Below are 26517 nucleotides of genomic sequence, written 5' to 3'. Positions count from 1 at the left end.
GGGGGGTTCTGGGAAAAGGAGGGCGTGGCCAGAGGCGGGTCTTTGGGAGGAAATCCGCTTGGGAAAGACACGCCCCTTCCTGCGCCCCGCCCCTCAGACAAGCGCTTGGGAAGGCCCCGCCCCTCCCGGCGCCACGCCCCTCAGATAAGCGCGTCTAGACGTCTGGGTGGAAGCATCCACGTGAGCACCTGGCCAGGTAGCCCGGAGGAAAGGAGGGGGGCATTGGTGCCAAGTAGGCCGGGGTGTGGGCTGCCGGAAACGGGCCGGAAGCCCAACCAAGGCCCCACATCTGGTGGAGCAGGGAGGATCCTTCATCCGGGCACCTGGGGAGATTTCACCCCAGCTCTGCATTAGGGACATCGAGACGCGTCACCCCACGGCACCCAGCCATTGGCGCGAAGACACCCCTGAGAGGCAATCCAGGGCGCACGAGACCCGGAAGGGCCGTGGCCTGAGCCGGGAGGGAGGCTGCAGGGGCACCCAGGGGTGTGGGCTGCCCTTGCCCTACAGACTGTGGCCCTTCTTAGGAGTCCTGTTGGCGGAGTGAGTTACACCTCTCGCTGCTCACCTCAAGGTCGGCAGTTTGAAACCACCGTTCACCTTGTGGGACAAAGATGAGGCTTTCTGCCCCCATAAGAGTTCCAATCATAGGGGCGGTTCGACCCTATCGGATATGGTGGCTATAACTCGGGGCTTTGGAGCGAGACACAATAGTACATCACATACCATTTCTCCAGCCTACACACATGTATTTGCCACACGCTACACACTGACCGCACATGGGCTACGTGCACACTGCGCACCACATGCATGCTTGATACATGTGCACACTCCACACATGCTACGTGCACATTGCACACACACGTGCATACACATTCTACACCACAGGCGTATCTCACACATGTCCGCATATACATGCATACCTCACACTTACACACCAAGCACACACATGCTACATATGCACCCCACTCACACCCTCATATACTTACTATGTACATGTCACATCCCATGTATGTACTACATGCCCCCCACATATCTCATCCGTCGAGCCCACACATCCCAAGCATAATGTGCACACTCTCCCTCACCTAGATAGGTGGGTGTAGACTGAGATGTACCCCAAGGAAAACCAGGGCCTGCCCAGAACCACCGCCCTGACCCAGACGCCCAGGCAGACAGCCCTAGCCCCGCTCCTGCCCACTAGCCAGCCATGCTGGTGGCCCAGCGCCCACTGAAGGACGGGTGTTACTGGCCCAGGTGCAGGGAGTTTAGACACCCAGATTCTGGGAAAGCTCCAGCCACTCCCAGGTGCACGCCCTCCGAAACTCCTGAAAAACCCCTGAACTAGCTTCTCAGCCAACACACCGTCACCAGGCAAATATTTCGTGTGATTTCCTCCTTGCCAGGCCTTCTGTGAAAACATTCTTTGTGAGCAACACACGGGCCCGCCCCTAAGGCCTGGCCAGGGAAGGGGAGGTGCCACACACCTGGCCAGAAACACCACCCCACCCCCCAGTGGCCAGATACACAGACACCACACCACCCACTGCAGGCTCACCCACCCCACCAAAACTCGGCCAACCCCACCAAACAGAGTAGCACCCTCAGGAGAGGCCCCAGGATTGTCCCTGCCCTCTCCAGTCCAAAGGCCACACTTGGCAATACGTGGCTGTGACTTCCGCCCAGCCTGCCAGCCCTGTGCCACCCCCATGAGCGATGGTGGATCTGCCCGCCAACTGTGATGCATGGGATTCTCAGAAACCCATCTCCAGGCCTTTCTTCCTAGATTGCTATGGCCTGGGCAACACTCACTCCTGCACGGTCAGCATGGAAGACAAAGGTTCTCTCCCCTTCAGCAACAGGCTTCCCCTGCAGTACACACCCTGGTGGTGCTGTCCCGTAAGTGCTAGACTGCAAGCCACAAGGACATTGGTTCAAACCCACCAGCCGCTCTTAGGAAGAAAGCTGAGGCTCGTCCGCTCCTCCTGTCAAATCGACAGCCTCGGAATGATGAACTCTTGTTTATCCTATTTCGGTTTTGTTCTGGTAGCACACAAACGCAGGAGAAAGTGGAGGCATCTGCTTTTGCCATCCCCTCCCCCCCATCCCAAGGGCCTGGGCTTTGGGAAGTACTGCTCTAGGGGGTCACTGTGGATTGGAATCTACCTGATGGTAGTGAGTTTGGTTTCAGGCCCTAATATAATAGCACCCCCGTCTACCTGCTAGCCGCTAGGTCCAGTGGTTTAAACCTACCAGCCTCTCTGAGGGATAAAGGTGAGGCTAGCTGTGTTCCCCTAGGAAGATTTGCAGCCCTGAAACCCTAGCTGGGAACCTGGACCAGAGTTTCCTTGATGACAGTGGGCAGTGGTAGGTGGGACAGCGACTCAGAGCCCAGCCGAGTCCTAGAGTCTCACGCCCCCCCCAAGAAAGAGACACGCCCTGAACAAGCTCACAGCAGCCCAGGTTTAGCCAGTGCTAACACAGCGACGCAGGCCTAGGGAGAGCATGCTCCTACCTAGTCTGGGTCTCTTAGCAATTCGTGCAGTCAGTGTAACACACACACACACACACACACACACACACACACACACCAAAGCTGCAGCAGGACACCCTGGACTGCCTGTTCCCGCTCACCACCTGCGGAAGCACGGCCCAGCGGCCATGCCTCGGATGTCCAGCTCCCCGCCATGTTTTGCACTGGTCAGCGCCCATCATACAATGGTGTCCCTGGGTGATGTGTTGGAGTTTGGAACCGCCCACCACCCACCTGTGCCGCCAAAGAATCGATGTCCAAGAGACCAGCCCTGAAAACCGGCTGGGGCAGTCGGGCTAGGAGGCATGCAGGGAGCTGCCCTCCACGGGATGTGGGCCTCGGGGGACACCTGCCGCATCGCTGGACACCCCTACAAAAGTGAAAAGCCAAACAACCCCCACCCCCCCACCGCCCTGGAGTCAGAATCGATTCTGACTCAGAGCAACCCTATAGGACGGGGTAGAACTGCCCCTGTGCGTTTCCGAGTCTGGGACTCTACACTGGAGCAGACAGCCTCACTTTGCTCTCGAGGAGCCCGTTGGTGGGTTTGAACCGCTGAACTTGCAGTTGGCAGCCCATGGCATAATCCATTCCACCCCCAGGGCCCTTTCATCTGCCCTCTCCAGACACATAACTCAGAAATTGAGGGTTATCTTTCCATTCCATTTGAAGCACCCTGGTGCGTCCATGTACACACACACACACACACACACACACGCGCGCGCGTAAAACCGTAATTTATGGTACAATGATTGAGCACCTGGCTGTGAGTGGAAGAGGCTAGCAATTCAAAACGGCCCTGAGAGAAAGAGGCGGCGGTCTGCTCCCCTCAAGATTTGAGGTTTTGAAGAAGCCTTCAGGGCAGCTCATTTGGAGTTGGGAGTTCATTCGCCAGCACCTCACAACTCCACAGCCTCCCCCACTCCCAGGTTTTTAAAGAAAATCCCAAAACAGGATGTGCGCGCTTAGCTTACCTTTCCTGCTTGAGACGACCTGGTTTTCCTTTTTCACAACTAACCAGATTTGACAGCCCAGTCAGTGGGTGGGGGCCGGGTTTGAAAACGTCACGTGCGTAGAGCCCCCTCCAGTGCAGGTCTGTTTTCTTAGCCCTTCCTGAAGGTGGGGAGTCTGGGGGTACCAGGGAACCTGGGAGATTCCTCCCATTGGGCCCCGCATATGCGGGCGGGCCCAGGCAGATGCATGGGAAGGTTCTGGTTGCATCCCTGTCTTGTTTCTTGCTTTGGGCTCCCCTCCCCTCCTCACCCCTCTCCGGCTTCCTCTGTCCATTGCCCCTCCCCCCCATAAACCTCCCCACTGAGCTTAGCCCCTTTGGGGTGCCCTGGGGAAGGGAAATCCGAGGCCAAAGAGGCCAGTGTAGGCTGGGCAGAGGCCCTGGCCCTTGGGGGGCAGTGCTTGGGGTGGGGGTGCGGTCCTTGGGGGTTGCACATAATGAGGTCCCTCAGAGAAAGGCCCCTGAAAGGTCTCAGTCAGGGATGAGGGGTGGACAACCACTGCACATGGGGGGGGGGGGCGGGGAGCGAGGTGCTGAGTCAGAAAGGACTGGTTGCCACCCAACAAGAACAACTGCCCCCTCTCAGCCCAGAGCGCACCGGGCGGCCCGTCTGGGGCACATTCCGAAAGGGCACCGATGCCCTCAGCTGCTGATAGCAATGCGCAGGTGTGAGGAAATGCAATGGGGGGTGAGGGGGGCACCAGTTGGGAGCCCCCACCCACATCGGACAAACCCAGCCTACAGCAGAAAGGAAACCTCTCCGTCCCAGTCCACCCCTCTGCTCCTCCTCTGCCCAGGCAGGGACCTCCTGCTCCCCAGGCCCCAATCCCCGTCACCACCGCCCCTCCTATCCTATGTCTTCCTCCCCCACCCAAATTCTCCTCTTGACCTCCATCTTCCTTTCTCTCACCCCTTTCTCTCCTCAGACGCCCCCCGGGCCTTGCCCCGAGCCGTGGGCCCAGAGGTGTGGGGGGCCGTGGGGGGGACGATCGTGGTGCTGCTGCTGCTGGCTGGGGGGTCCCTGGCCTTCATCCTGCTGAGGAAGAGGAGGCGGAGGAAAAGCCCTGGAGGAGGAGGAGGAGACCATGGCAGAGGGCCACTCGATCCAAAAACTCAGTTTGGGAATGGGGGTCCTGTTTTCTGGACCCCATCAGACCCTGGTCCTTTGAGGCCAGATGGTAAGGAGGAGGAGGAGGAGGAGGATGAGGAGGAGAAGAAGGCAGAGAAAGGCCCGATGCTGCCTCCGCCCAAGGAACCCCTGGAGGACGACATGGAGTCCCAGCTGGATGGCTCCATTATCTCGCGGCGGGCAGTCTACGTGTGACCCAGAGACAGACAGCCCCGAGGATGCCACACTCACACACACACCCCCTTCCAGTGGAGCCGTAGAAGGTTCTGGACTGGTTGGACCTGTTAGTCTGGACAGCACTTGAGTTCGAAAGTCAACCTCCCCGACCACCACCTACCTGTGCTGGGATTCTGAGTGGCGGGAGGGCGTCGCGTGCACTGGACTTCCGGCCCGGGGAGGGGGCTGCCTGGTGGGGCGGGGCCACCACTGCTGGGACCCCGGGAAGAGGCCCCAAGGACTGGTCTTGGCTCTGGCCTGCCCATGTCACTCAGGAGTTAATAAAACACATTGGAAGAAAGTGGTGGGGTGTCTTGTGATACCTCAGATTTCACCCTGGGTCTTGGCTTGGGGTGGGGACCAAGCCAGGTGGGGGTGGGGTGGGGCAGGGACTACTGGGTCTCTGGGGTTGGTGAGGGGGAACTCTTGGGGTCCCCAGGAGTTTAGAGATGAGGGAGGTAGCCTCCAGGTCCTGAGAGATAGGTGGCCTGGTGCTGGGTCTCAGCATTTGGTTCTTTGGACCCCCATTCAACACCTGAGACACCTGCTCCCTCCCACCGCCGCCGCCTGCAGGTCAAGGGGCAGGGAACCAGGTCAGCTGGTCTGCTTTCCATGCAGTGTCTGGAACCCCCAAAAGTACGAGGGGTCAGCACTAGGGTCCTTAAGGGATCAGGGAAACCCCACCTCCACTACCCACATGGGGCCTGATCTCCTTCCCCCCCCTTTCCTCTTCACCCCAACCCCACTTACCACACTCTCCAGCCAGAATAACATCCCACCACCCCCCACCAAGCAGTGGAGGGGAAGGAGTAGGGTTCAAATCCCAGCGCCGCCTCTCCTGCCACATTACTCGGCAAGTCCCCTTTGCCCTTGGCCGCCTGCCTCCAGGAAGGGGCATTGTGTCAGAGCCTGCCTGGCTGGTTGGTGGTGGGGTTCACGGGAAGTGCTGGAAGTGCCATCCCGGCGGGGCTGAGCCACCAAACGCATCTAAGCTGCCATCTGCTTGCTCCCACTTACTCCTCAGGTGCTGTACTGTGTGGTGCTGTAGACACGGGGTGGGGTGGCCAAGACACCCAGGGCTGCCCTCCTGGCCTCTGTGGGCAATAGTGGCTCAGGGATAATCCGCCACTTCAGAATGATGGCAACACGGAACCCGATGGCACAGTGCCCGCTCTTTGGGCAGCTAACCACAAGGCTGGGTCCAAACCCAGAGGCCACAGCTCGGGGGGAAGACGAGGCTCCCTACTCCTGTGAGGCATTACAGTCTCAGAAATCCACAGGAGGGCAGCTCCACCCTGTTCCACGGGGTTTCTGGCTCTGGAATCAACTGGCTACGAGTTAGAAAGATGACGGTGGTGATGGTTACCTCCCTCCACTCTCCAGCACCAGGCTACATCACAGGAAGTGGGAGATCTGATCACCCGGGAACCCACCCTTGGGCGTTAGGCCGCGAACAAGCTGGACGTTCCGATCCAGGCCAAGGCACTTTGGAAGAAAGTTCTGGCAATCTGTTTCCAAATGGTTAAAAAAAACACCCTCAATTTGATGTATGTATGGATTGTGGTAAGAGTTGTATGAGCCCCAATAAAAAGATTTATTAATTAAAAAAACAACAAAAACGAATCCTTATTACTCTCAAATCCATCCTCACTACTCGTGTCCTAGTGACCCCAGAAGACGGGGTAGAACTGATGAGTTGAGGGGTATGTCTTGTGCTGCTGCTCGTTACAACTTCGGCAGTTCGAAACCACCAGCCGCACCACTGGAGGAAGGAGGGTTTCCAAAGGCGATGGAAATCTTTCTCCTACAGAGTTGCTGTGGGGTTCGAACCGTCAGACCCGGGGTTAGGCTGTGGAGCACTTAACCACGGCGCCACCAGGCCACCGCCTTGCAAAACCGTGCCGTGATCTGACACCACGTGAGGTCGCTGTGAGGCCACATCAGTGACCAACGGGGGACCCAGGCTTTAGTCCTCCGTGGACTTTTTTTGGGGGGCGGAGGGTCAAGTAATTATTTTATTTTACATGTTATTTTAATTTTGTTGCTTTGTTCTACTGCCCAGGAGATTCCTTTGCCTATGTTTTAAATCTTTTTTAAAAAAATCATTATATTGGGGGCTCATACAACTCTTATGACCATCCATCCATTGTGTCAAGTACATTTGTACATCCGTCGCTATCATCCTCCTGAAAACATTTGCTTTCTACTTGAGCCCTTGGGATCAGCTCCTCGCCTCCACGGCCTTGTATCTTTTCATCTGCAGCATGGGACTGATGGACCAGGTGAAAGTTTTGTGGGTGCCCCTGTGACTGCCCTTAGCCAATGTCAGAGTCAGCCACTAAATGGACTCTCATCTGCCCTCAGCCCCCAATGCGCCCTGGCTGGAGATGCCTTGGGCTGAGCAGGGCCTGAAGCTCCCTGGGACGAGTGTGGAAATTAACAAGTGATTGCTCCCTAGTCACTTCTTTAGCTGTGGGCGTCATCGCTCAGCCACTTTCCCCGCCCCCACCCAGATGACTTGATTTCCATGTGAACCAGGGAGCTTGGGTCCTGATCTGAGAACTGAGTCTCCCCTGCTCCTGCGGGCTCTTTCCCCTTGTTGGTGTACCCGAACTTCCCCTGCAGATCTTGGCTGACCTGTCACCTTCTAGGATGGCTTCCCTGGTAAACATTACGTTGGGCACTTCCTGATTCCCTCCCCCACTGTGTATAGAGGCCTTAGGCCACTTTGTCCCCAGCTTGGCAGTGGCTTAGATACTGTCTGTGCACATTTGTGGTCCTCCCACCAGGAGTTCCAGGAGGGTGTGGGCTACCTCCACCCCAACTGGGGAATTCTACTAAATATTTGTTTATAATCTTTTTGTCTAATTAAAAGATCATTTTATTAGGGGCTCTTATAACAATCCATACATCAACTGTATCAAGCCTATTTGTACATACCTTGCCATCGTTATTTTCTAAACACTATATTTGAGCCCTTGGGATCAGCTCCTCTTTGTTCGCTCCCTCCCCCGCTGCTCCACCCTTCTGATCCCTTGAGAAATGATAAATTACCTTCACTTCACCAACCAATGTCCTCCCTTCCCTGTTTCCGTTGTTTTCGTCCCCCTGGGTGTGTGTGTGTGGTGGTTGTGTGTTATCATTGTGGTTGGTTCCCCCTTCATCCTTCTCCTCTCCTCACCTTTTACCTACCTTCCTGGTATTGCTACTCCCATCCCTATTCCTGGATTCCTTCCTATTCTTGGATTCTGAGCTCTCTTCTTTGTATCTGTGTACATGCTCCGGTCTCACCTGGAGTGAAAGGCGGGACTGGGGTCATGACAGTGCCGGTGAGGAAGCCTCAAGGAAACAGAGGAATATTGTGTTTCATTGGTGCTATACTGCGCCCTGGTTGACTCATCCCTTCCTTGTGACCCTTCCGTGAGGGGATGTCCCATTGGCTACAGATGGATTTGGGTCTCTTGCTCCGACTCCCTTGTTCTGGACAGTATGTTTTTTGTTGTTATTTGGGGTCTTCCGATGCCTGGTGCCCCTGTGCCGATGGTGTGGGCCTTTTTGTGAAAGGCGTGTCCGCCCCTCTATTACACAGCTGATGGGTGTCCCCTGCCCTGTGGAGAGTGGGTGGGTAGGCAGGTAAGGGGCAGCTCTGGGACTCAGGAGCTGCAGCTTCCTCCTGGAGACCCCCTTACGCTGTCTCTCTTGCCTTGCAGAGACCCCCAGCACAGCTGGCGCAGGGGCCACCGGTGGCATCATTGGGGGCATCATCGCCACCATCATCGCGACGGCCGTGGTCGCCACAGGCATCCTCATCTGCAGGCAACAGCAGAAGGAGCAGCGGCTGCAAGGGGCGGAGGAGGAGGATGAGTGAGTGATGGGCCCCGAGAAGCAGGCCAGGGTAGGAAAGAGCCAAACCCAGGGGTGGGGGGTAAAAGGTGGGAGAGGATGGAACCCAGGAGCCCCCACACAACCGTGACCAACAGTTGGGGGAAGGTTTACTTCTCTCCCGTAGAAGCCTGAGCTGGGAGCATGGCTCTACTCAGTGACATCGTCTGACCTCAGGCTCTTGCTATCTTGTTGCTCCACCTTCCCTGTAATTGGTCCTTATCTGCTTTCCAAAGTAGATCTCCATCCTAGGTGGGGCCATTCCCATCAAGATCTATGTACATGACCACCCCCCTGTCCCCCGAGGTCCCTGGTACTTCAGCCAGTGAGGAGGGGGCAGGAGAGAGCGCATGGGTGGCTGCCCAGAATGGGAAGAGCTGAGAAGTTACACCTGCCATTCGTTCTCTCTTCTTATTCGCCATAGCTTAGTCACATGGCTAGCTGTAGCTGCAAAGGATGCTGGGAAATGTAGTCTTATACTGGGGTGGGGGGGTATGTGCCCAAGTAGAATCTCTGTTCAAATGTCCATGACTGGGTGTTGGGTAAATACCTAATCTGAGTAGAGAAGGCTCCCAGACTTCCCTGAGTAGAACACTTGTTAAAGCACAATGAGGCACATTTTACACATCTGTCCCGGTGGCACTGGTGGGTAAACCCGTTGGCCTGCTAACTGCAAGATGGGCAGTTCAAGCCCTCCAGCCGCTCCTTGGGAGAAAGATGAGGCCCATCTGCTCCCATAAAGATGGATAGTCTTGAAAAATTTATATAAGGTTGCTAGGAGTTGGAATCAAAGGTAGTGGGTGTAAGCACCCTTGGGCGTAGGCACCCTCGAAGTGATTCTCACGCACCGCCCTCAAGTCGATCCTACAAGACGGGGTACAGCTGCCCTGTGGGTTTCCAAGATGGGAGTAGAAAGCTCCGTCTTTCTCCCGAGGAGCCCCTGGTAGCTTAGAACTGCTGACTTCGAGGCTGTCAGCCATTCTGCCACTAGTCAGTTAGGGCTGTTATGTGGTTCTGCGTCGGACTGCGACCCCACATGGTCGCCAGGTCGAAACCACCTGCAGTTCCGAGGGAGGAAAACGGGTTGCAGTCTCCGGAAGCCACATGGGGTCGCTATGAGTCAGCACGCACTCCACGGCAGAGAGGGAGAATCATTTCTTCGCCTGGGCTCCCGGAGGGGAAACAAAAATGAAAACAGCCTGCGGTTAGAGTTGTCTTTAGATCTATCTCCTCTTGACCTTCACCCAGAAGGAGAAGCAAGCACCACAGCCCCAGGCTGACCTCAGTGGGAGGGCGGAGGTTACACAGGTGTCCACCCGCCAATCTTTTGACCAGTTCTGACCGCATCTCCTGGTGCTGCAGTAGGTTCCCTAATGGACCGAGAACTGCAGGGTTAGCCAGTCGAAACCACCCAGCTGCTCCTCTGGAGAATGAGGAATGAGGCTTCCCGCTTCTGCCAAGCATTACCGTCTCACAGGGACACTCCCACCCTGTCCTACCGGCTCACTGCGTCGCCATGGACTCAATGGCTGTGCGTTTTGCGTGGAGACTCCAGCCATCCCTCCCCCAGCCTGCCCTGCTTCGCTGTTGGGTTGGATAATTTGTGGCAGGGGCCACACACAACTTCATACATCATTCTCACAATGATGGGGCGCGGTGGGGCATAACGGCTTACAAACTCAGGATCGGAAACGACTCAGGATACAGTTCTTCGGTCAGGCTGCTCCCGGGCCTATTGGCCTTCTGTCCCTTGGGTCAGCCAGGCTTCTGCCCTGCTTGGGCAAGTGTTAACGAAACTTTTCAGCTGTGTTAGCAAGAGGCCCCAGGACACCCCACGCCACCAGCTAGCTTCCTGATCTCTCCTCCTCGGCTCCGTGGGCCACTGCACCATTTCCTGGTGGTTTCTTGGTTCTATTTAGGCTGCTTCTCTGCCAGGTCCCATCTTCAGTGTGACAGCACTGTTTCCTGAGTCTAAGAGGCTCCCAGCACAGAGACCCTGGGCTCCAAAGAACACCTCCTTTCCCGTCTCTCAGTAGTAGCGTGGCCCCCTCTTCTTACCTCCAGGATGGCTCATCTTAAGCCTAGTGGGATGGCAAAACTGACCAATGCCAATCAGCAAGGCGCCCCAGTGGCTATGTGTTCATCTGCTAACTGCAAGGTCAGCAGTCTGACCACTCTTTGGGGGAGATATGCAGGTTTCTTCCCCTGTTGTAAGTAAAGAGCTGACAGTCTTGGAAAACCCACAGGAGTGGCCCTGCCCTAGGTTGCTTCGAGGCACAGTTGACCCGATCTGTTGTGTCTGATGTTTTTATTTTTGCTCTTAAGCCAATCCTCTGGTGGGCCGGCTTCCCAAGGCCGTGGCTGCTGCCATTGTGACTCCCACGATGCCGTGGGGCCACTGCTGACTCATCTTTGCGCTCCCAGGGGATCCCCGAGACTATCACTGTTGGCGGGAGTCGAAACCCCAGTCTCAACCCCTCAGTGCTGCTGGTGGTTTTGAACCGCCCACCTTGCAGATCACAGCCCAACGCCTAACCCCTCCGCCACCAGGGCTCCATCGCTGGGTGCCGTCCGGTTGTTTCTGACTCATAGCGACTCTGTAGACAACGGAAGGAAGCCCCACCGGGCGCTGCACTCTCCTTGCAGTTGTGATGTGTGAACCACAGTGTCCATCCATCTCCTGGCGCTGCCCCTCCACTTGACCAAGCATGATGTCCTTCTCCAGGGACGGGTCTCTCCTGACCACACGTCCCAAGTACAGGAGCGCGCTGGCCGCCCATCTTCCCGAGACAGATCTGTCCCTGATGCTTCCAACCCTCTTTCACCAGCACCTTTGTTTGAAGGAATCGCCTCTTCTCCGGCTGGTCTTCTTTACTGGGTGTCCCCCTCTCACAGGCACAGGAGGCGAGGGAAAGCACCATAGCTGGGGGGCAGGCACCCCTTAGTCCTCAGAGCAACCTGCTTGCTGTTCCCAACCCTTCCAAAGAAGCCTGTCTTGTGCGGTAGATTTGCTTCCTGGAAAGGACCAGGCTGAGTGAGTGACTCAATGTATCACAGATACCGTGCCACGGGATTCCCAATCAGAGCATGCCACGGGCGGCCACCCCACCCGTCTGTGGAGACTTGTGTGTGGCTCTGAGGTGGAGTAGGTGTGTAAGTCTGCGTTGACTAGAGAAACAAACCCAGAGGCGCTCGCAGGTGTATCACAGAGGTTCTCAACCTGTGGGTCGCCACCCCTATGGGGGGGTGTGTGTCAAACAACCCTTTCACAGGGATCGCCCGATTCATAACAGCAGTTAAATGACAGTGATGAAGTAGCAGTGAAAATAATTTGATGGTTGGGGGGGGTTCACCACAACATGAGGAACTGTATTCAAGGATCGTGACATTAGGAAGGTTGAAAACCACTGGTGTCTAAGAAAGAGCTATATAGAGAAGTCATTGTATATTAAGAAAACATAACAGCCCAGTCCAGATCAAGTCCGTAAGTCCGATACCAGTCTGTAAATTCCTCTTCAGACTCACGCAACATGTGCAATGACCTGCACCAAGTGCAGGGGGATCACAGACCAGTGGGTGGAAAGTCTTGTGGCTCCAGTGGAAGCATCTTAGCTAGAGCTGGCGTGGGTCTCCACGTGGCTCCTCCGGCTCCAAGGCTCTGGCTGCCATCAGCATGGCTCCGTGTGGCTCGTCAACAGAAATGTGTAGCAGAGACTGGAGTGTGCACCTGCCTCCCGGGAGGAAGACAGGAGTTCCCAGGATCCTCAGGAGAAGGCCCTTCCCCTCAGGAGAAGGCCCACACAGAGGCCTCATTGGCTATGACCTGATTGACGGACTAGACTCCACCCCTCCGCAAGTTGACAGCGATGATGGAGCGGCCACAGTGGGTCTCAACGAAGCTTCTAGACTCCAACAGACTAGGTAGAAAGGTCTGGCGATCGCCTTCCAAAAAATCAGCCAACGAAATGCCTGAGGATCCCAATGGGGATGGCACTGCATCGGGCAGCCTTATATTCCACTGGACCCGGGCCCAGCTGGATAGCCACTCACAGAAACCACCACTGTCCAACCTCCATCCTCCTCCCTATTGGCAGGACATTCTGGTCTGCGAGTGGGGGGTGGGGGCTGTGGAACGAGGGCTGAACCTGCCCTTAGGGACAGAAAAGCACAGTTCCTTTCTTCTCTCCTTCATGCTTCAGACGAAGTACATCCTGGGGACACAGTCAAGGTGACTTGGCCTTCTCCCTCCCCCACCTCCCAGCTCCCAGCTGGGGGGTAGAGGGTGAGGCCCTTACCAACCTGGTATTAGAACGCTTTACACACAAACTCAAGGAAGTACAGGGGGGAGAGGGGCCCGTGCAGCAGGTGCTCCTGATGGATCCCAAGCATCAGGGTGGGGTTGAGAGGGTGCAGACAAGGGATTTGAGGGATGAGTAGGAGTCGGCCGGGTCGGAGAGAGGCGGGGATGGAAAGGCAGTTCCGGACAGATGGAACAACGCCTGCACTGACTCGGAGGGAAGAGTCCTGCTTTCTTGGGTCTCTGTCTCCACTTGACCTCCCTCCTACCCCACAGCCTGGAGGGACCGCCGTCTTACAAACCCCCCACCCCAATGTCAAAACCAGAAGAGCCAGAGAAGGTGAGCACTTCCCCCGGGGCCCAGGCTGCCCCGCCTCCACCTCCCCTTCGACCACCATGGCTGGGGCCAGGGAGGTGTGAGCCTGCCGCCCACATCCCCCAAACCGCCTCAACCATTCCTTCCTCCAACATGGCCAGGGCTGGGAGGGGGTACTGGGAGGGTCAAGACTGGCTGGAGGGTCCTGACTTTCCCTCCCTCTCCACCACAGCCCTCCCAGCTCTTCACCCTGGGGGCCTCCGAGCACAGCCCCCTCAAGACCCCCTACTTTGATGCTGGTGTCTCCTGTGCTGAGCAGGTAGGAGCTAGGGGGCAAGGACAAAGGTGGCTCTGGGCTCTGTGTTCAGGATGCAGCAGCGGAGATCAGGCTGAAAAGGCCCAAGGCTACCACGGGGTTGGAAAGTGAAGGTCACACGTTCTAGGAGGCTAGCATCTGATGGCATTGTGGGCTATTAACCACAAGGTCAGCAGTTCGAACCCCGAAGCTGCTCCTTGGGAGATGGATGAGGCTTTCTGTTCCCATGAAGATTTACGACCTCAGAAACCCATAGGGGCAGGTCTACCCGGTCGTAGAGAAGGTCCCTGAGTCAGATTAAACTGGTGCGTTTGGGTTTTGGTGCTAGGAAGTAGCTTTGGCACGAGGGGGTTAGATGTTGGGGTTGCTGCCAGGTCAGCAGTTCAAACCCACCAACTGCTCTGACAGAGAAAGATGAGCTGTCCGTTCCCACAAGATTCACAGCCTCAAAAAAATAAATTAAAAAAATTAAAAATAAAAAAGATTCATAGCCTCGGAAACCCCACATGCATTAGGTCAACATGCATTCAGCTTGGCTGGCCGGGCAGCGGGTTTGTTTGGTGCTAGGAGCTGGGATGGGGCAGAAGGCAGCCACTCCCTGCGGTGGCCTGAGGGCCACACATGGAGCCGGGAGAAGTACAGGCTCTAGGGCATGGTTCTGGGCTTCAGAGGCAGCAATCAAAATCAAGATTGAGGTTGAAGTTCACAGGGAAAGGCTTGGGGCCCTGGGCCTGAGAGACAAAATTAACAAAGGTGAGGCCCATGCCTGAGCTTGGGGAATAAAGTGTATGTCTCTTTGACCTGGGGGGGGGGGGTTCAAAGGATGAGGTCAGGTCTAGTTGGCATGGTCAGGATTCTGGGGTCCCCTTGGGGTTCATAGACCTTCGACTCCCATTCCCTCCCTCCGCCCCACAGGAAATGCCTCGATACCATGAGCTGCCCACCCTGGAAGAGCGTTCTGGGCCTCTGCTCCTGGGGGCCACCGGCCAGGCACCTCCCATCATGGTGTCCACAGTGCCAGCCACTGTGGAAGGGGTCTCCCTGGAACTGGAAGATGAAGAGGAGGAAGAGGACTACCTGGACAAGATGAACCCCGTTTATGATGCCCTGTCCTACGGGAGCCCCTCCGAATCCTACCTGGGCAAAGGCTTCGTCATGTCCCGGGCCATGTATGTCTGACCTCTGGGCTCTCTGACCTTGGCCTCTGGCCAGACCACTGTCAGTTGTCACATGTGAGTCCCCATCGGTGACTTCTACCTTGGTGGTCCCACTGGGACCTGCAGCTCCGAGAGATCAGGCTTCCCTTGGCACCTTATTTCCTGAGGTCACAGGGGCCCATTTCCATACAATCTCTGACCCCAAGGTTCCTCTCAAGACTAGAGCATCCTCCAGTGTCTCCACTGACATCTCCAATCCCCCTTCCCCTCCCAAAGAAGACCCCAGACCTCTGATTTGTCCTTAAGCAGGAAATGTCCCCTAGCTCTGCAGGGGTGGGCCTGGTGAGGCTCCCTGCTGCTCCGACTTGAGCCCTCCGGGCAGCAGACCCCTTCCCTCAAACCCTTCTGCTCTCTACCTAGGGAGGCAGGGAGAAAGCAATTCCCTAGCCCAAACCAGAGTTCTCTAGCTCCTCCTGCCAGCAGGAGTCTCAGGGTCTAGACCCTTCCTTGAACCCTACTACCCCAAGTCGGATCCCACTTCACGGCACCTCCCAACAGAGACAATGTCATTCCCATGTGTGCGTGGTGAAGAAGCGGGTCTTCGAGCCCCCAGCCCAGGGCTAGATGGGCAGCACCAGCTGGACGTGCCTTGAGGGACCCAGCCTTAAGTGAAGAATTTGCTGTTACCTTGAAGACTACTGAGCCCCCCTCCCCCTTTGATGGGGACCTGGGGACCCAAGCATTCCCCTCCTCACTCAGAGCAGAGGGGTCACCTGGCTTGGAGGGTAGGGGACCTGTTACTGTTTTGTACACTAACATTTCCTACCAAATAAGAGTTTATACTTTGATCAGGCCCCGTGTTTTCTGTGGGATGTGAAGGGGATGAGGGGCGGAGGTGTGCGATCCAGCCCCACAGTCGAACGGGTCCTTAGAAGAGGGGTGTGCAATTAGAGAAATTAAAGAAGAAAGAAAAGTGAGGGCTCCTCTCCGATGTTGGACTAGGAGTAAGAGAAAGTTTATTCCACAGCCAAGGCATGCAAACCTCCAGCAGGCATGAACACAATAGAAATGGGCAGTGTCTTAGCCCTGGAAGGCCCTGAGCACCACAGGGGAACACCCTATCAAAAGTCATCAAAGGGAATCCACTGCTCCTTGAGCAGGAAGGACAAAGAACGTGATTGCTTTTAAAGCCTCATAGTGAACATCCATGTTCTTTGAGGCGACATCTTTACAGTAGCCTTCTTCTGGAGGGCTATTGTGGGGACATCTTTCTGTCTGGGGAATGTGTGTTTGACCTTGATCTTATCTCAGAGCTGAGATCTTTCCCTAACACTAGAGCTGGTCTATGAAGCCCTGTGGGTACAAATGTAGAGAATGTAAAGATTAAGCCCTCCACACTCACTCCCTTCCAGGTCTTCAGTTTTCTAACCGGGAGGCATGATGGGTAATGCAGAGGTAGCCCAGGGGGCCAATAAAGGGAAGGAATTCATGGCTGGACTAGGTGACAGGTGATGGCTTGGTGACCTTGAGCTGGTAGCCTCCAGGTCAGCAATTCAAAACCACCAATTCCTGCTTCGGAGAAAGATGAGGTGTTCTATAGAGTTACAGCCTCGGAGACCCACAGGGGTAGTTCAATCCTGCCCTAGAGGGTCGCTGTCAGTGGGAGGTGAGTTAGAGAAGAGGTCAAGGTGGGCTACACATAGATGGAGGGAGAGGGGCAGGCAAGGCGCCCAGGACACGGTGCAAAAGAAACATGAATCTGTGCTCCAGCCGTCTAGTGGGTAATGGACCGAAATAAACTGGAACCAGGATAGAAATAGCAGTAATTAAGGCTTCGGGTTGATGGGTAAATGACAAAATTAGGCCAAAGGCGAAATGATGAGGAATGTTGGAATAGAAGCCCCAGGGCATGCTGGGTAATGGATCGGAATGAATGAGCCCAAGGCGGTGCGATGAAGAATGGAGAAATCTGGGTCGCGAGCACGATGGGTAATGGACAGGAATTAACAGATCCCAAACTTGATGGGTGATTGAAGGCGAAGGGCCGGAAAAATGATGCAAGTGACTAGGCAGGAGAGGGCCAAAGGCGCGACAGGCAATCAAGCTGAAATGAATGGGGCGGAGGATGCTGGGTACTGGGATCCGAATGAATGGGCCAAAGATAGAAAGTGCAGGGACAGGATGACGCAGAATGCTGGGTAAGGAAAGGGGTGGGTCAAAAGGTAGGGTAGGCGTTAAGCGGTAAAGGATCATTACGGGTAGCAAAGGAGCGAGGAGAGGTTCACATCACCCGCACAGCGTCGGCCCAAGGTGCTGTGGGAAGAACCGGCACTTCCGGTTTTCGGCCGGCGACTGACTCCAGATCCGAGAGCGGCTCCTCTGCCGCGGTGCCTGTTGGGAGGCCTGACCTTGCTGCCTAACAGTTCTGCCGCGCAACCCACCTTCCCCACTGTGTCCTTCGACCCGGGCCTGTCAGCCAATGAGCGCGCCTGGTGCACTACGTCGTCGGGGTCGGCCCCCTTAGGCAATCGCAGCCAATCACTACGCTGAACGGGGTACAAAACTGACCAATTATCATAGCGATATCGTCGAGGGGCGGGGTCAAAAGAAGGCACCCTAGAGGAGAGGGGTGGAGGCGACGACTTGGTGGGCGGTGCAAAGTCTGCAACGCAAGCCAATGGCGGGGAAGCACTGGAACCCGCGGCGTCGCAGGCCAATCGGCGCGGGCGACTCCAGCCATTAGAAAGCGAGGGCGGGACGCCGCGCCGCGCCTGAGAGCACGGACCACTAGAAAATGACGTTCGAAGAAGCTGGGCGGGACTTCCACCCGCGATGCCCAATGGCAAGGCTGGAAACTGGACCTGGTGGGCGGAGCCCGAGGCCAGCCGAGCGAATGGGCCCGCCGGGGCGGGGCGACGGTGGAGGCGGCGGCGGCAGCGGGTTCGGTTGCGCGTGGCGCACGGGGTGGGAGCGGGAGCCCAGGCCGGGAGCGGGAGCAGGCGCCACCGGCGCCAGTGAGAACCGGGGCCAATAGCTGGGCTGGGGCTAACAGCTGGGCCTGGGGCGCGTGGGCCCTGACCTCCGCCTCTGACCTCTCCTCCGTAGGCGACCATGGGCAACGTGTTGGCCGCCAGCTCGCCGCCCGCTGGGCCGCCGCCGCCGCCCGCGCCCGCCCTCGTGGGACTCCCGCCGCCCCCGCCCGCGCCGCCAGGTTTCACTCTGCCGCCGCTCGGAGGCGGCCTGGGCGCCGGGGCCAGCGCCGGGCGGGGCGCGGAACGGACCCCCGGGGCCGGCAGCGCCGCGGGCGCCGCGGACGATGGGGCCTGCGACCGCCTGCCCAACCCGGGCACGTTCGAGGAGTGCCACCGGAAGTGCAAGGGTGAGGGGCGCGGGGCCTCGCGGGCGCCGATGGTCCCTGGGGGCCTTGGGGAGTGCGTGCGGAGCCTCCGAGTCGTTGGACAGTGTTGGGGGTTGACGTTGGGATCCGCCTGGTGGAGCGTGGCCTCTGGAGCTTAGAATGCTGGGATCAGCCGGTGGAACTTGTCGCGGCATGGATGCCGGCCCAGTAGAAAAGCCTAAGGCGCTGCGGGCACCAGCCAAGCCAGCCTCGTGTGACTGGAGAGGGAACTGAGGCCCAAGGTCACGGTGTCAGCGAGGTGTCATGGTGGGGCTGGAACCCCAGGCCGCCGGATGCCGACTTGGAAGAATTGCCATGGTAACAGTGGTGGCGACTGATTGAGGCCCCCCGCTAGGGTTCACTGGGCATTTACTCCGTGTGCCCTTGGCGGTGATCCTATTCAGGGGCACCCTCACCAGACAGGGGGGTGTGAGGCGCACTGAGAAAGTCACCTGGTGGCACCGGGATTTGGATGCGGGCAGAGGCAGCAGCACTGCCGGGTCACTAGCCCCAGGTGGACTGCCCTGGCAGATGTTCTGTGCGTGGGCTGGGGCTCCTGGCGGAGGGAAGAGGCTGTGAGCAGGGGACGTGGGCGCCGAAGTGTGACCCCCCCCCCACTATCTCCTCTCCAGAACTGTTCCCCATTCAGATGGAGGGTGTCAAACTCACCGTCAACAAAGGGTTAAGCAATCACTTCCAGGTGAGTTCAGAAAGGTCATCCCCAGCCAGCCTCCTGCATCTTCTTCCCCCTTCAAAGTCTGCCCCCCCCCCCCCGTGCTTAAAAAGACTCAAGTCACAGCACCACGGTGACTGCTTTAGTGGGGGCTGATAGTAGGATGATGTGGGGGTCCAGAAATTAGCTGCTGCCCCACCTCCCTTTTGCCCAAAGTTCATCCTTTCTGAACTTCTCATCCAGCCAGGCCATGCCTCATCTTCATCTTCTCACCCCTGCCCAGCCCGGGGACCCCCAGCTACCTCACCCTTTTGTGGGTGGGGAAGCACCCAGGCTTGAGGGGTGGGCCCTGCTGGGGCTGTCAGGGGAACGGCTTCCCGTCTGTCTCTGCCACAGCCCCTTTCTCTTCCAGGTGAATCACACAGTTGCCCTCAGCACACTCGGGGATTCCAACTACCACTTTGGAGTCACGTACGTGGGGACGAAGCAGCTGAGCCCCACCGAGGTGAGGCTCCCTCTATGGTCTGTTGGTTTGTGCACTCGTTGTATCTTGGAACAAACATGATGCAGTCTATGACTGGGCTGGTGCTGGGGGCACCAGGTGACCCCTTCCTGTTGATGACCCCCTCCCCAGTGGGCAGAGCTTTGTGTCAGGCTCCAGTGTTTGGCAAATTGGAAGGGAGGTCAGGCAGTGTCTGATTTTATTTAATGTGTGTCGCTCAGGCTGTCCCGGGGGCCATGGAGGGTAGGGGGTATAGAGGCAGGAGAGATGTGGGGCTGAATTAGGTCCTGGCCTTAGCAGCCCAGGTGGTGGCTGGGGGGCGGGGTTACAGGTGGGGCTGCAAATCCTAGTCCTCTCCCTGCCTCCCCTGTGCATTCACAGCCAGGTGTCAGGCTGGGGGATGGGGGTGGGGAGCAGGGAAGAGAAGACCTGCCCCAGAGTGACGTTTGCAGTGGACCCGGGTAAAATGGGGTGCTCTGGTGACACAGCAGTTCCAGGGCCAGCTGCAAACGGAAGGGCCGCTGGTTTAGACCCATCAGCGCCTCTGAGGGAGACGGATGCGGCCTTCTGCTTTTGTAAAGGTTTACGGCCTGCGAGACCCAATAGGGCACGGCCGCTCTGTGTGTGGTTGCTATGAGTCAGAGTCCACTCGATGGAGGGAGGGGCGGGGGATTGAAGATTCTAACGGACGGATAGAGTTCTGTTGGTGAGGCCGAGGTGGTCAGGAAGGGCTTCCTGGAGGAGCAGGCCTCTGCCTGAGGCTTTCTGGCCTATAGCTTCTCATCTTGTTCCCTGCACTCTGACCTTGCCCTCCGCCTCCCCAGGCATTCCCTGTGCTGGTGGGTGACATGGACAACAGTGGCAGCCTCAATGCTCAGATCATTCACCAGCTGGGCCCCGGCCTCCGATCCAAGATGGCCATCCAGGTGAGTGGGGGGCCTGGGGCCAGCGGTCTCACCCGTGTAATGCTGCCCCCCTGTGGCCTTCATGCTTGCCGCCTTCCCCACAGACTCAGCAGTCCAAGTTCGTGAACTGGCAGGTGGATGGGGAGTACCGGGGCTCCGACTTCACAGCAGCCGTCACTCTGGGGAACCCCGACGTCCTGGTGGGCTCAGGTAAGAGGTCCTGGTGGGTTCGGCGTGGAAGGCAAGAGGGGGCTCTACTCCTTCCTGGAGTCAGTCTCACTTCTGGACCGGCTGGTGTCAGAAACGGTCAGGGGTGCTGTTAAAGTGGGGTTGTGGCCGGGCTCCTCCACCTCTCGGCCTCAGTTTCTCTTACTTGTCCAGTGGATGCCTGGCGCGGTGACTGAGCATCCTCTCTGGGTTAGTCAGTGTGGAAAGCTTCGGACAAAGCCTGGTGTGGGACAGGTCCCCGTGAGCTGCTCTGGCCCTTGTCCCTCCTGGGGCTGGGACACCCTTGGGGACACGGAATGGACCAGCAGTGGGCCAGGGCGGCAGAGGAGAGGGGCCGGTCCAGACCCTTTGCTCAGTCTGTCTATGTCTGTGTGTGCTGTCTCTAGAAATGGTTCCCCCCTCCTGCCCATCCAGCTGTCTTTGCCCTCCTCTTTTTCACTGGCACAGTGCCCTTCTCCTGAGAGCCGTCCTCCTGATGACAGTTCATCCTGTCCTGGCTTTCCTGGCACACTGGCCGGGCCTCTGCATGGTGACGCGGCCGCGGTCAGTACAGCAGCGCTGCTCTCCCGGCCAGTACCCTCACGGAGGGCGTCATGGGTCTTGGTCTTGTCTCATCTATGACTTGGTCTTGTTCACTATCCAGCTTTCACGTCCATCTGAGAACCTGTGGGCAGAGCGGCTAGAGTGGGGCAGGGAGCCGTTCAGGAAGCATTGCTGCCCCCTGCTGGAGCCAACTGCGCAGGGAGGGCAGGAGCCGCCTTCCCTCCTACAGGCTCCTCCTGCCGTCTGGTGCTCAGCCCTCAGTTGGGCCCTTGTAGAACCACCTACTTTTCCCACCCCGTCTTGAAGTGCAGCTTGCCCACCTGTCCGTAGGGACCCACCCCTGGACTGTACCACCCGCTCCTCCTGGCCCTGGCTTTTGTGGAAGCCCTGTGCTATGGTCTCCCACTGGGTGCCAGCTCTTGGTGGGCCTCCTGGCTCACTCGAGAGCTCCCCTCAACAGTCAGTTCCAGGTGCTGGGAAAATGCTTGGGGACGGGGAGCGGGAGGTCCCGAGGGGGGGGTGGGTGGGCTCCCAGGACTGTCAGGCAGCCACTTCCATCCCTCGGCCATTCTAAGCACTGGGCATAAAGCGATGGGGAAATCAAGCCTGCACAGCAGCCCCGTAGGCAGGTGCTGCCACTGACCCCAGCGTCCAGGGTGAAACAGTCCTGGTGGCACTGCAGCCAAGCACTGGCTGCTAACTGCCAAGGCCCACCCCTTCCCCCAACCCTGGGCTGCTAACTGCCAAGGTGGCATTTCAGCCTCACCAGCTGATGGATGGGTGGAAGGGGTGGGTGGCAGGCCGTGCCCACACAGACCGACCGTCTCAGCAAGCCGTTGCTGGGTCTCCATGAGTTTCGCAGCGTGGAACAGGCCCAGCGACGTCCCCGGGCACCAGCCTCCCCGTGCTTCTCTGACACCACGCTCTGGCTGGCCGCTCCTGTGTGCCCTCTTCCCCGAGCCCGGGGTCCCTGGCAGGTTGTCTTCAGTTCTTAACGGGCACTTCTTCCTTGCCTCAGACACATGGGTCTGAACCTGCGCTGAGCACAGACCCTCGGCCCAGGCAGCTCCAGCCCGTCCACCTCTGACCTCCAGACAGTGGCCCTGGGCCTCCATTTCTTGGTGGGGTGAGGGTCGGGTAGTATGGCGGCAGCCCCCTTGCAGGTGGAAGGGACCATCTCCTGAGCAGGGGTTTCAGGATGCTGGCTGGATCTTAATGGTGCCCCACAGTGGCCGGGTGGGGGGGGGCAAGGGGTTTATTTTCCGGATGAGAGCAGCGAGGCCCTGAGATGAAGTCTTTTGCCTGAGACCAGCCAGCCAGCAAGCAGCAGGCCTGGAATTTGAACGGAAGCCTGACTTGGGCCCTGCCTGCTGCCCCTCTTCAGCCTCCATTCTGAGCACCTAGGTTGCACCGGGCCTGGCTCCCAGGCCTGATGGGGAGACGTTTGCCTTTACTGCTGGGCCCTGGTGAACCGCCTGGGAGGGGCCGAGGGGGCTATGAGGACTAGAAGCTGGGTCCTCAGAGGCAGGTGAGGAGGAGGCTGTCAGTCAGAGTGGTGAAGTAGGTGCTGGGGTGGCTGGCACCCTGCACAGAGTCTCCATTCCTGCCTCTGGGGACTTCCCCTTGTAGGCGGGTTTGGGCCCAGGCCAAGCAGGGGAGAGGCCATGGCTGCAGCTGCCCTCCTGCCTGGCCCAGCAGCTTGGGGAGCTGGCCTCTTCCAGACCTGTCTCAGCCCCAGGCTGCTGCTTCCTGTCCCACAGACCTGACTCTTTTTTTTCCTCTTTAAGGGGTACCTGTAGGGCCCTCCTGTCTGCCCTCGGGTGGGGGGTGACTGGTGTCCCCTTGCTCTCAGAACATATTCTGACTGGACACTTGTGAGCCGTCTCTGTCCAGCTGGCCTGCACAGGTGAGGCGGCCAGAAGACATGGCTTGGTCAGGCCCACCTCCGCCCTCAGTAGTGCCCTTCCTCTTAACTTTCATCAGGGTTGGTGGGTTTGGGGTAGCTGGCTCACCAGTGCTCCACGCACGCCCTGGGCCTTGATTGTGGCTCTCGGGACAGTGAGCGCCTCTAGTTGATTGTGGCCGTCGCTACCTCAAGCTGGGTTTCCTGCTGATGGAGTCCGCCTGACTTGGAGCAGGCAGGGGCCTGTCACCTGCTTGCCACAGGCTTCCTCCTCCACGGAGTCCAGACCCGGGAGCCGCAAACCTCCCTGGAGCCGGACAGGCCCTCGTCGGTCTAAGTCCCGGCTCCACGGTGATCTGGAATTCCCGTCCTTCTGAACAGTCTCCATAGTTGGTTAGGAAGAACGCAGGCATCGTGGTGGTGAATACTGGGCAGGGCCTGTCAAAAGACTGCTCCCTAGATTCTTGCCTCCTGTACTTTGGACATGTCAGGAGAGACCAGTCCATGGGGTGGGGGGACGTCAGCTCGGTAACAACAGAGGAGCAGTGAACGAGAGGAAGCACTCCTCCTGCAGTGATGCCGAGGCGGCAAGAGGGGACCCAAACCTCACCTGTGAGATAGGGCGGGGTGTCGTTCTGCCTCATGGCTGGCCATGGGCCGGAACCCACGCCACGGTCCCTAACAGCAGGCCATGGCCGTGGCTGGTTTCGGTGTTAGACACTCACAGGACCTGCACCTGGGGGTTGCTGGCATCCGGGGCTGAGCTGTTCTTTGTGGAGGGACCTGCCCTGTGCAAGTGAGGGCCCTGGGAGGGGAACAGGTCAAAAGGTCAGGGGTTTCTGAGGCACAGCTTCAAAATTGAGGGAGGAGGAGCCAGAGGAGACCCGGTGCTGCTGCTGTGGCTGAATACAGGCAGGGGCATGTGTGCACGTCTAGGTCTCAGTGGGACCGCCTGTGTCTCCTGCTCTGCCCCCATCTGTTATGGCATCCCGTCTGACCTGCCTTCCTCAGCCACATGCATCAAGCACCACCCAGTCACTCCCATGCCAGGTGGTGTGGCCCCTCATCGCGCCCTTGGTCTGAGCTCTGACGTAGGCGTGACCCGGCCACTGTGACCCCCTCTGCCCACAGGAATCCTCGTGGCCCACTACCTCCAGAGCGTCACGCCGTGTCTGGCCCTGGGCGGAGAGCTGGTCTACCACCGGCGACCTGGAGAGGAGGGCACGGTCATGTCTCTCGCAGGGAAATACACGTGTGAGTCTGAGGGAGGAGGGGGCTGGGGGCACCGAGCCCCAGGTCCCCTTGGTCACCCACCACTCTTCCTCTCACAGTGAACAACTGGTTAGCAACGGTGACACTGGGCCAGGCCGGCATGCACGCGACGTACTACCACAAAGCCAGTGACCAGGTGAGTGTGGGAGGGATTTGGACGGGTCAGAAGGCTTGTCACCGGGATGGTGGGATGCTAAGCTAACTTGGTGTCCGGCCCCGCAGCTGCAGGTTGGGGTGGAGTTTGAGGCCAGCACACGGATGCAGGACACCAGTGTCTCCTTTGGCTACCAGCTGGACCTGCCCAAGGCCAACCTCCTCTTCAAAGGTACCGGCCTCCGTCACAGCTCCCAGGGGGGTGTGCAGTGGCACAGGTGACTCAGGACAAGTAATACCCACCCCCACCCCGTCACCTCCCTGGGTGGCGGGAAAGCCACACACCGGTGTTCGTGCGCCCGCTGTGCGGGGATTTGATGGTGACCCAGGTGGTCTGGACTCTGGCTGCACAGCATGCCACCCCCTCCTCACACTCTCCCCCCCGCCCCCAGGTTCCGTGGACAGCAACTGGATCGTGGGCGCCACGCTGGAGAAGAAGCTGCCACCACTACCCCTGACCCTGGCTCTGGGGGCCTTCTTGAATCACCGCAAAAACAAGTTCCAGTGCGGCTTTGGCCTCACCATTGGCTGAGCACCGCCCTGTGGCCACCCTCCTGCCCTCCCTCCTTCAGCCCCCACCTCCCGGGCCACGGAGGGGAGGCCCCAGCCCCCTCCCCTTCCCTGCCTCCTCAGGGGGCCAGGAGCATCGGAAGGAGGGGGACCCTCACCCCAGCAGCTGAAGAGGGGCTTGTGGAGCTGAAGGGGCACCACAGGATCCTGAGCCCCGGAGCAGGGTGTTCTCAGTGGCCTGGGGGCCCCAGAAGGGATTCTGGAATCGAGGGGCCACTTGGCGTTTTGAACACCGCCGGGCAGGGGCGGCCAGACACCTCAGGGAGAGAGGAGTGTCAGGGTGCCCCCAACTCCCAGGGGTCCAGGGCCCGGTCCCCCTTCTGGGGCAGCAAGCAGGAGCTTCCCTGGCCCACAGCCTAGCCTCCCCCTTCCCCCCACCCTCAGTATAAATCATGTTTATAAGTTATGGAAGAACCGGGACATTTTACAGAAAAAAGAAAAAACAACAAAAAATAGACATGGAAAAAACAAACGTGTGAGACCGGATGCGTCCTTGTCTTGCCCGGGGGCGCACGCCTGCCCTCCCAGGACCGACCCGCAGAGGGGGCTGTGGGAGCGCCGGCGCCACAGGCAAAGCCGCGCCTTCAAGGGGAGGTGGTGGCTGCTGATCACGGAGCCCTTTGATCCCCTCCTGCATGCTGGGTTTGTCTCCAGGTCACTCACCCCTGCTCTACGGGCCACCAGGGGCTGCTGGGGACTTTGCCCCCCTGCTGACTCGATGGCTGTGCTCTTGAGTTTTTTCTGGGTACTGAAGCCAATAGGGGAGTGAGTAGGGACTCCCTACACCCTGTCCCCCTCCCTGGGGACATTACAGTTCAGCCAGCACAGTAGGCCCCCAGCAATTGGTGAGAGTTGAGGTCCTAACTTAGGATCTAGGGACCTGCAGGGCCTAGGAGGCGGGGTTGGGGGTGTAGGCTCCTGATTACAATCGAGCTGCAGGAGGGAGTGCACCTGTGGCTGGAGGGGGTGGCTGGAGGGGGCGGGTGTTGTGCCGAAGTGACCTTAAGTGCACTGCAGACACTCCACCCTCCCTGGACAGGAACAAAGACTAGCTAGCTTTGTCCCCTCAGCAGTTTTGGGGGCTGGGCAGAATGACCCCTAGTTACCCCAACAACCCACCCCACCCCCTGCCAGGCACTGAGGCCAAGACAAGCATTCAGTGCTGGCATGTGGCCTCTGACTCCCATGGAGCCCAGTGTCCCCACCCCCTCCAAGAGCCAAGAATGCCGCCCTGCCCCACGTCTCCCTGGACCCCTAGCCCCTCGACTGTCCTGCAGCTAGGGGTTGCGTAACGGCAGTGGCAGCCGAAGTGTGGCCACAGCCTGTTCCCAGTATTTGGTTTGCTGAGTGGGAGCCCGGCTGCAGTCCACGTGGTCAGCAGTCACGTGGTCAGCAGTTTGAAGCCGTCAGCAGCTCTACAGGAAAACACGGGGGGCTTCCTGTGCCCAGTCCCCAGCCATGGGGGCATGCGATGTAGCCATGAGTCAACATGGACCCCGTGACAGGGAGTGGG

General features: G+C 58.3%; 2 protein-coding genes across 3 annotated transcripts in view; both read left to right on the top strand.

Moving 5' to 3' along the window:
* The window catches only part of NECTIN2 (nectin cell adhesion molecule 2), a 44678-nt gene extending 28981 nt beyond the window's left edge, over window positions 1-15697 (top strand). Inside the window, exons 6-9 of one of the 2 annotated variants that reach the window (XM_075536361.1) lie at window positions 8601-8754; window positions 13346-13409; window positions 13618-13704; window positions 14617-15697. In XM_075536361.1, coding sequence (XP_075392476.1) covers window positions 8601-8754; window positions 13346-13409; window positions 13618-13704; window positions 14617-14880 — 569 coding nt within the window. In that variant the 3' untranslated portion in view covers window positions 14881-15697. Of the gene's footprint in view, window positions 1-4471; window positions 5194-8600; window positions 8755-13345; window positions 13410-13617; window positions 13705-14616 lie in introns of those variants that run through there. The other variant, XM_075536362.1, reaches the window with a different exon arrangement.
* Window positions 15698-17795: 2098 nt separating this feature from the next.
* On the top strand, window positions 17796-25476 carry TOMM40 (translocase of outer mitochondrial membrane 40). The gene is made up of 9 exons (XM_075537030.1): window positions 17796-18237; window positions 18888-18955; window positions 19341-19433; window positions 20255-20356; window positions 20440-20545; window positions 24141-24263; window positions 24341-24417; window positions 24504-24606; window positions 24827-25476. The coding sequence occupies exons 1-9, from the start codon at window positions 17970-17972 to the stop codon at window positions 24964-24966; spliced, it is 1080 nt and encodes a 359-aa protein (XP_075393145.1). The 5' UTR covers window positions 17796-17969; the 3' UTR covers window positions 24967-25476.
* Window positions 25477-26517: the final 1041 nt, after the last annotated feature.

Source organism: Tenrec ecaudatus, chromosome 18, assembly GCF_050624435.1.
Source record: "Tenrec ecaudatus isolate mTenEca1 chromosome 18, mTenEca1.hap1, whole genome shotgun sequence".
Lineage (NCBI taxonomy): Eukaryota > Metazoa > Chordata > Mammalia > Afrosoricida > Tenrecidae > Tenrec > Tenrec ecaudatus.
The sequence above is the reverse complement of the archived record's forward strand: the minus strand, read 5'-3'. Positions and strand labels throughout refer to the sequence as shown.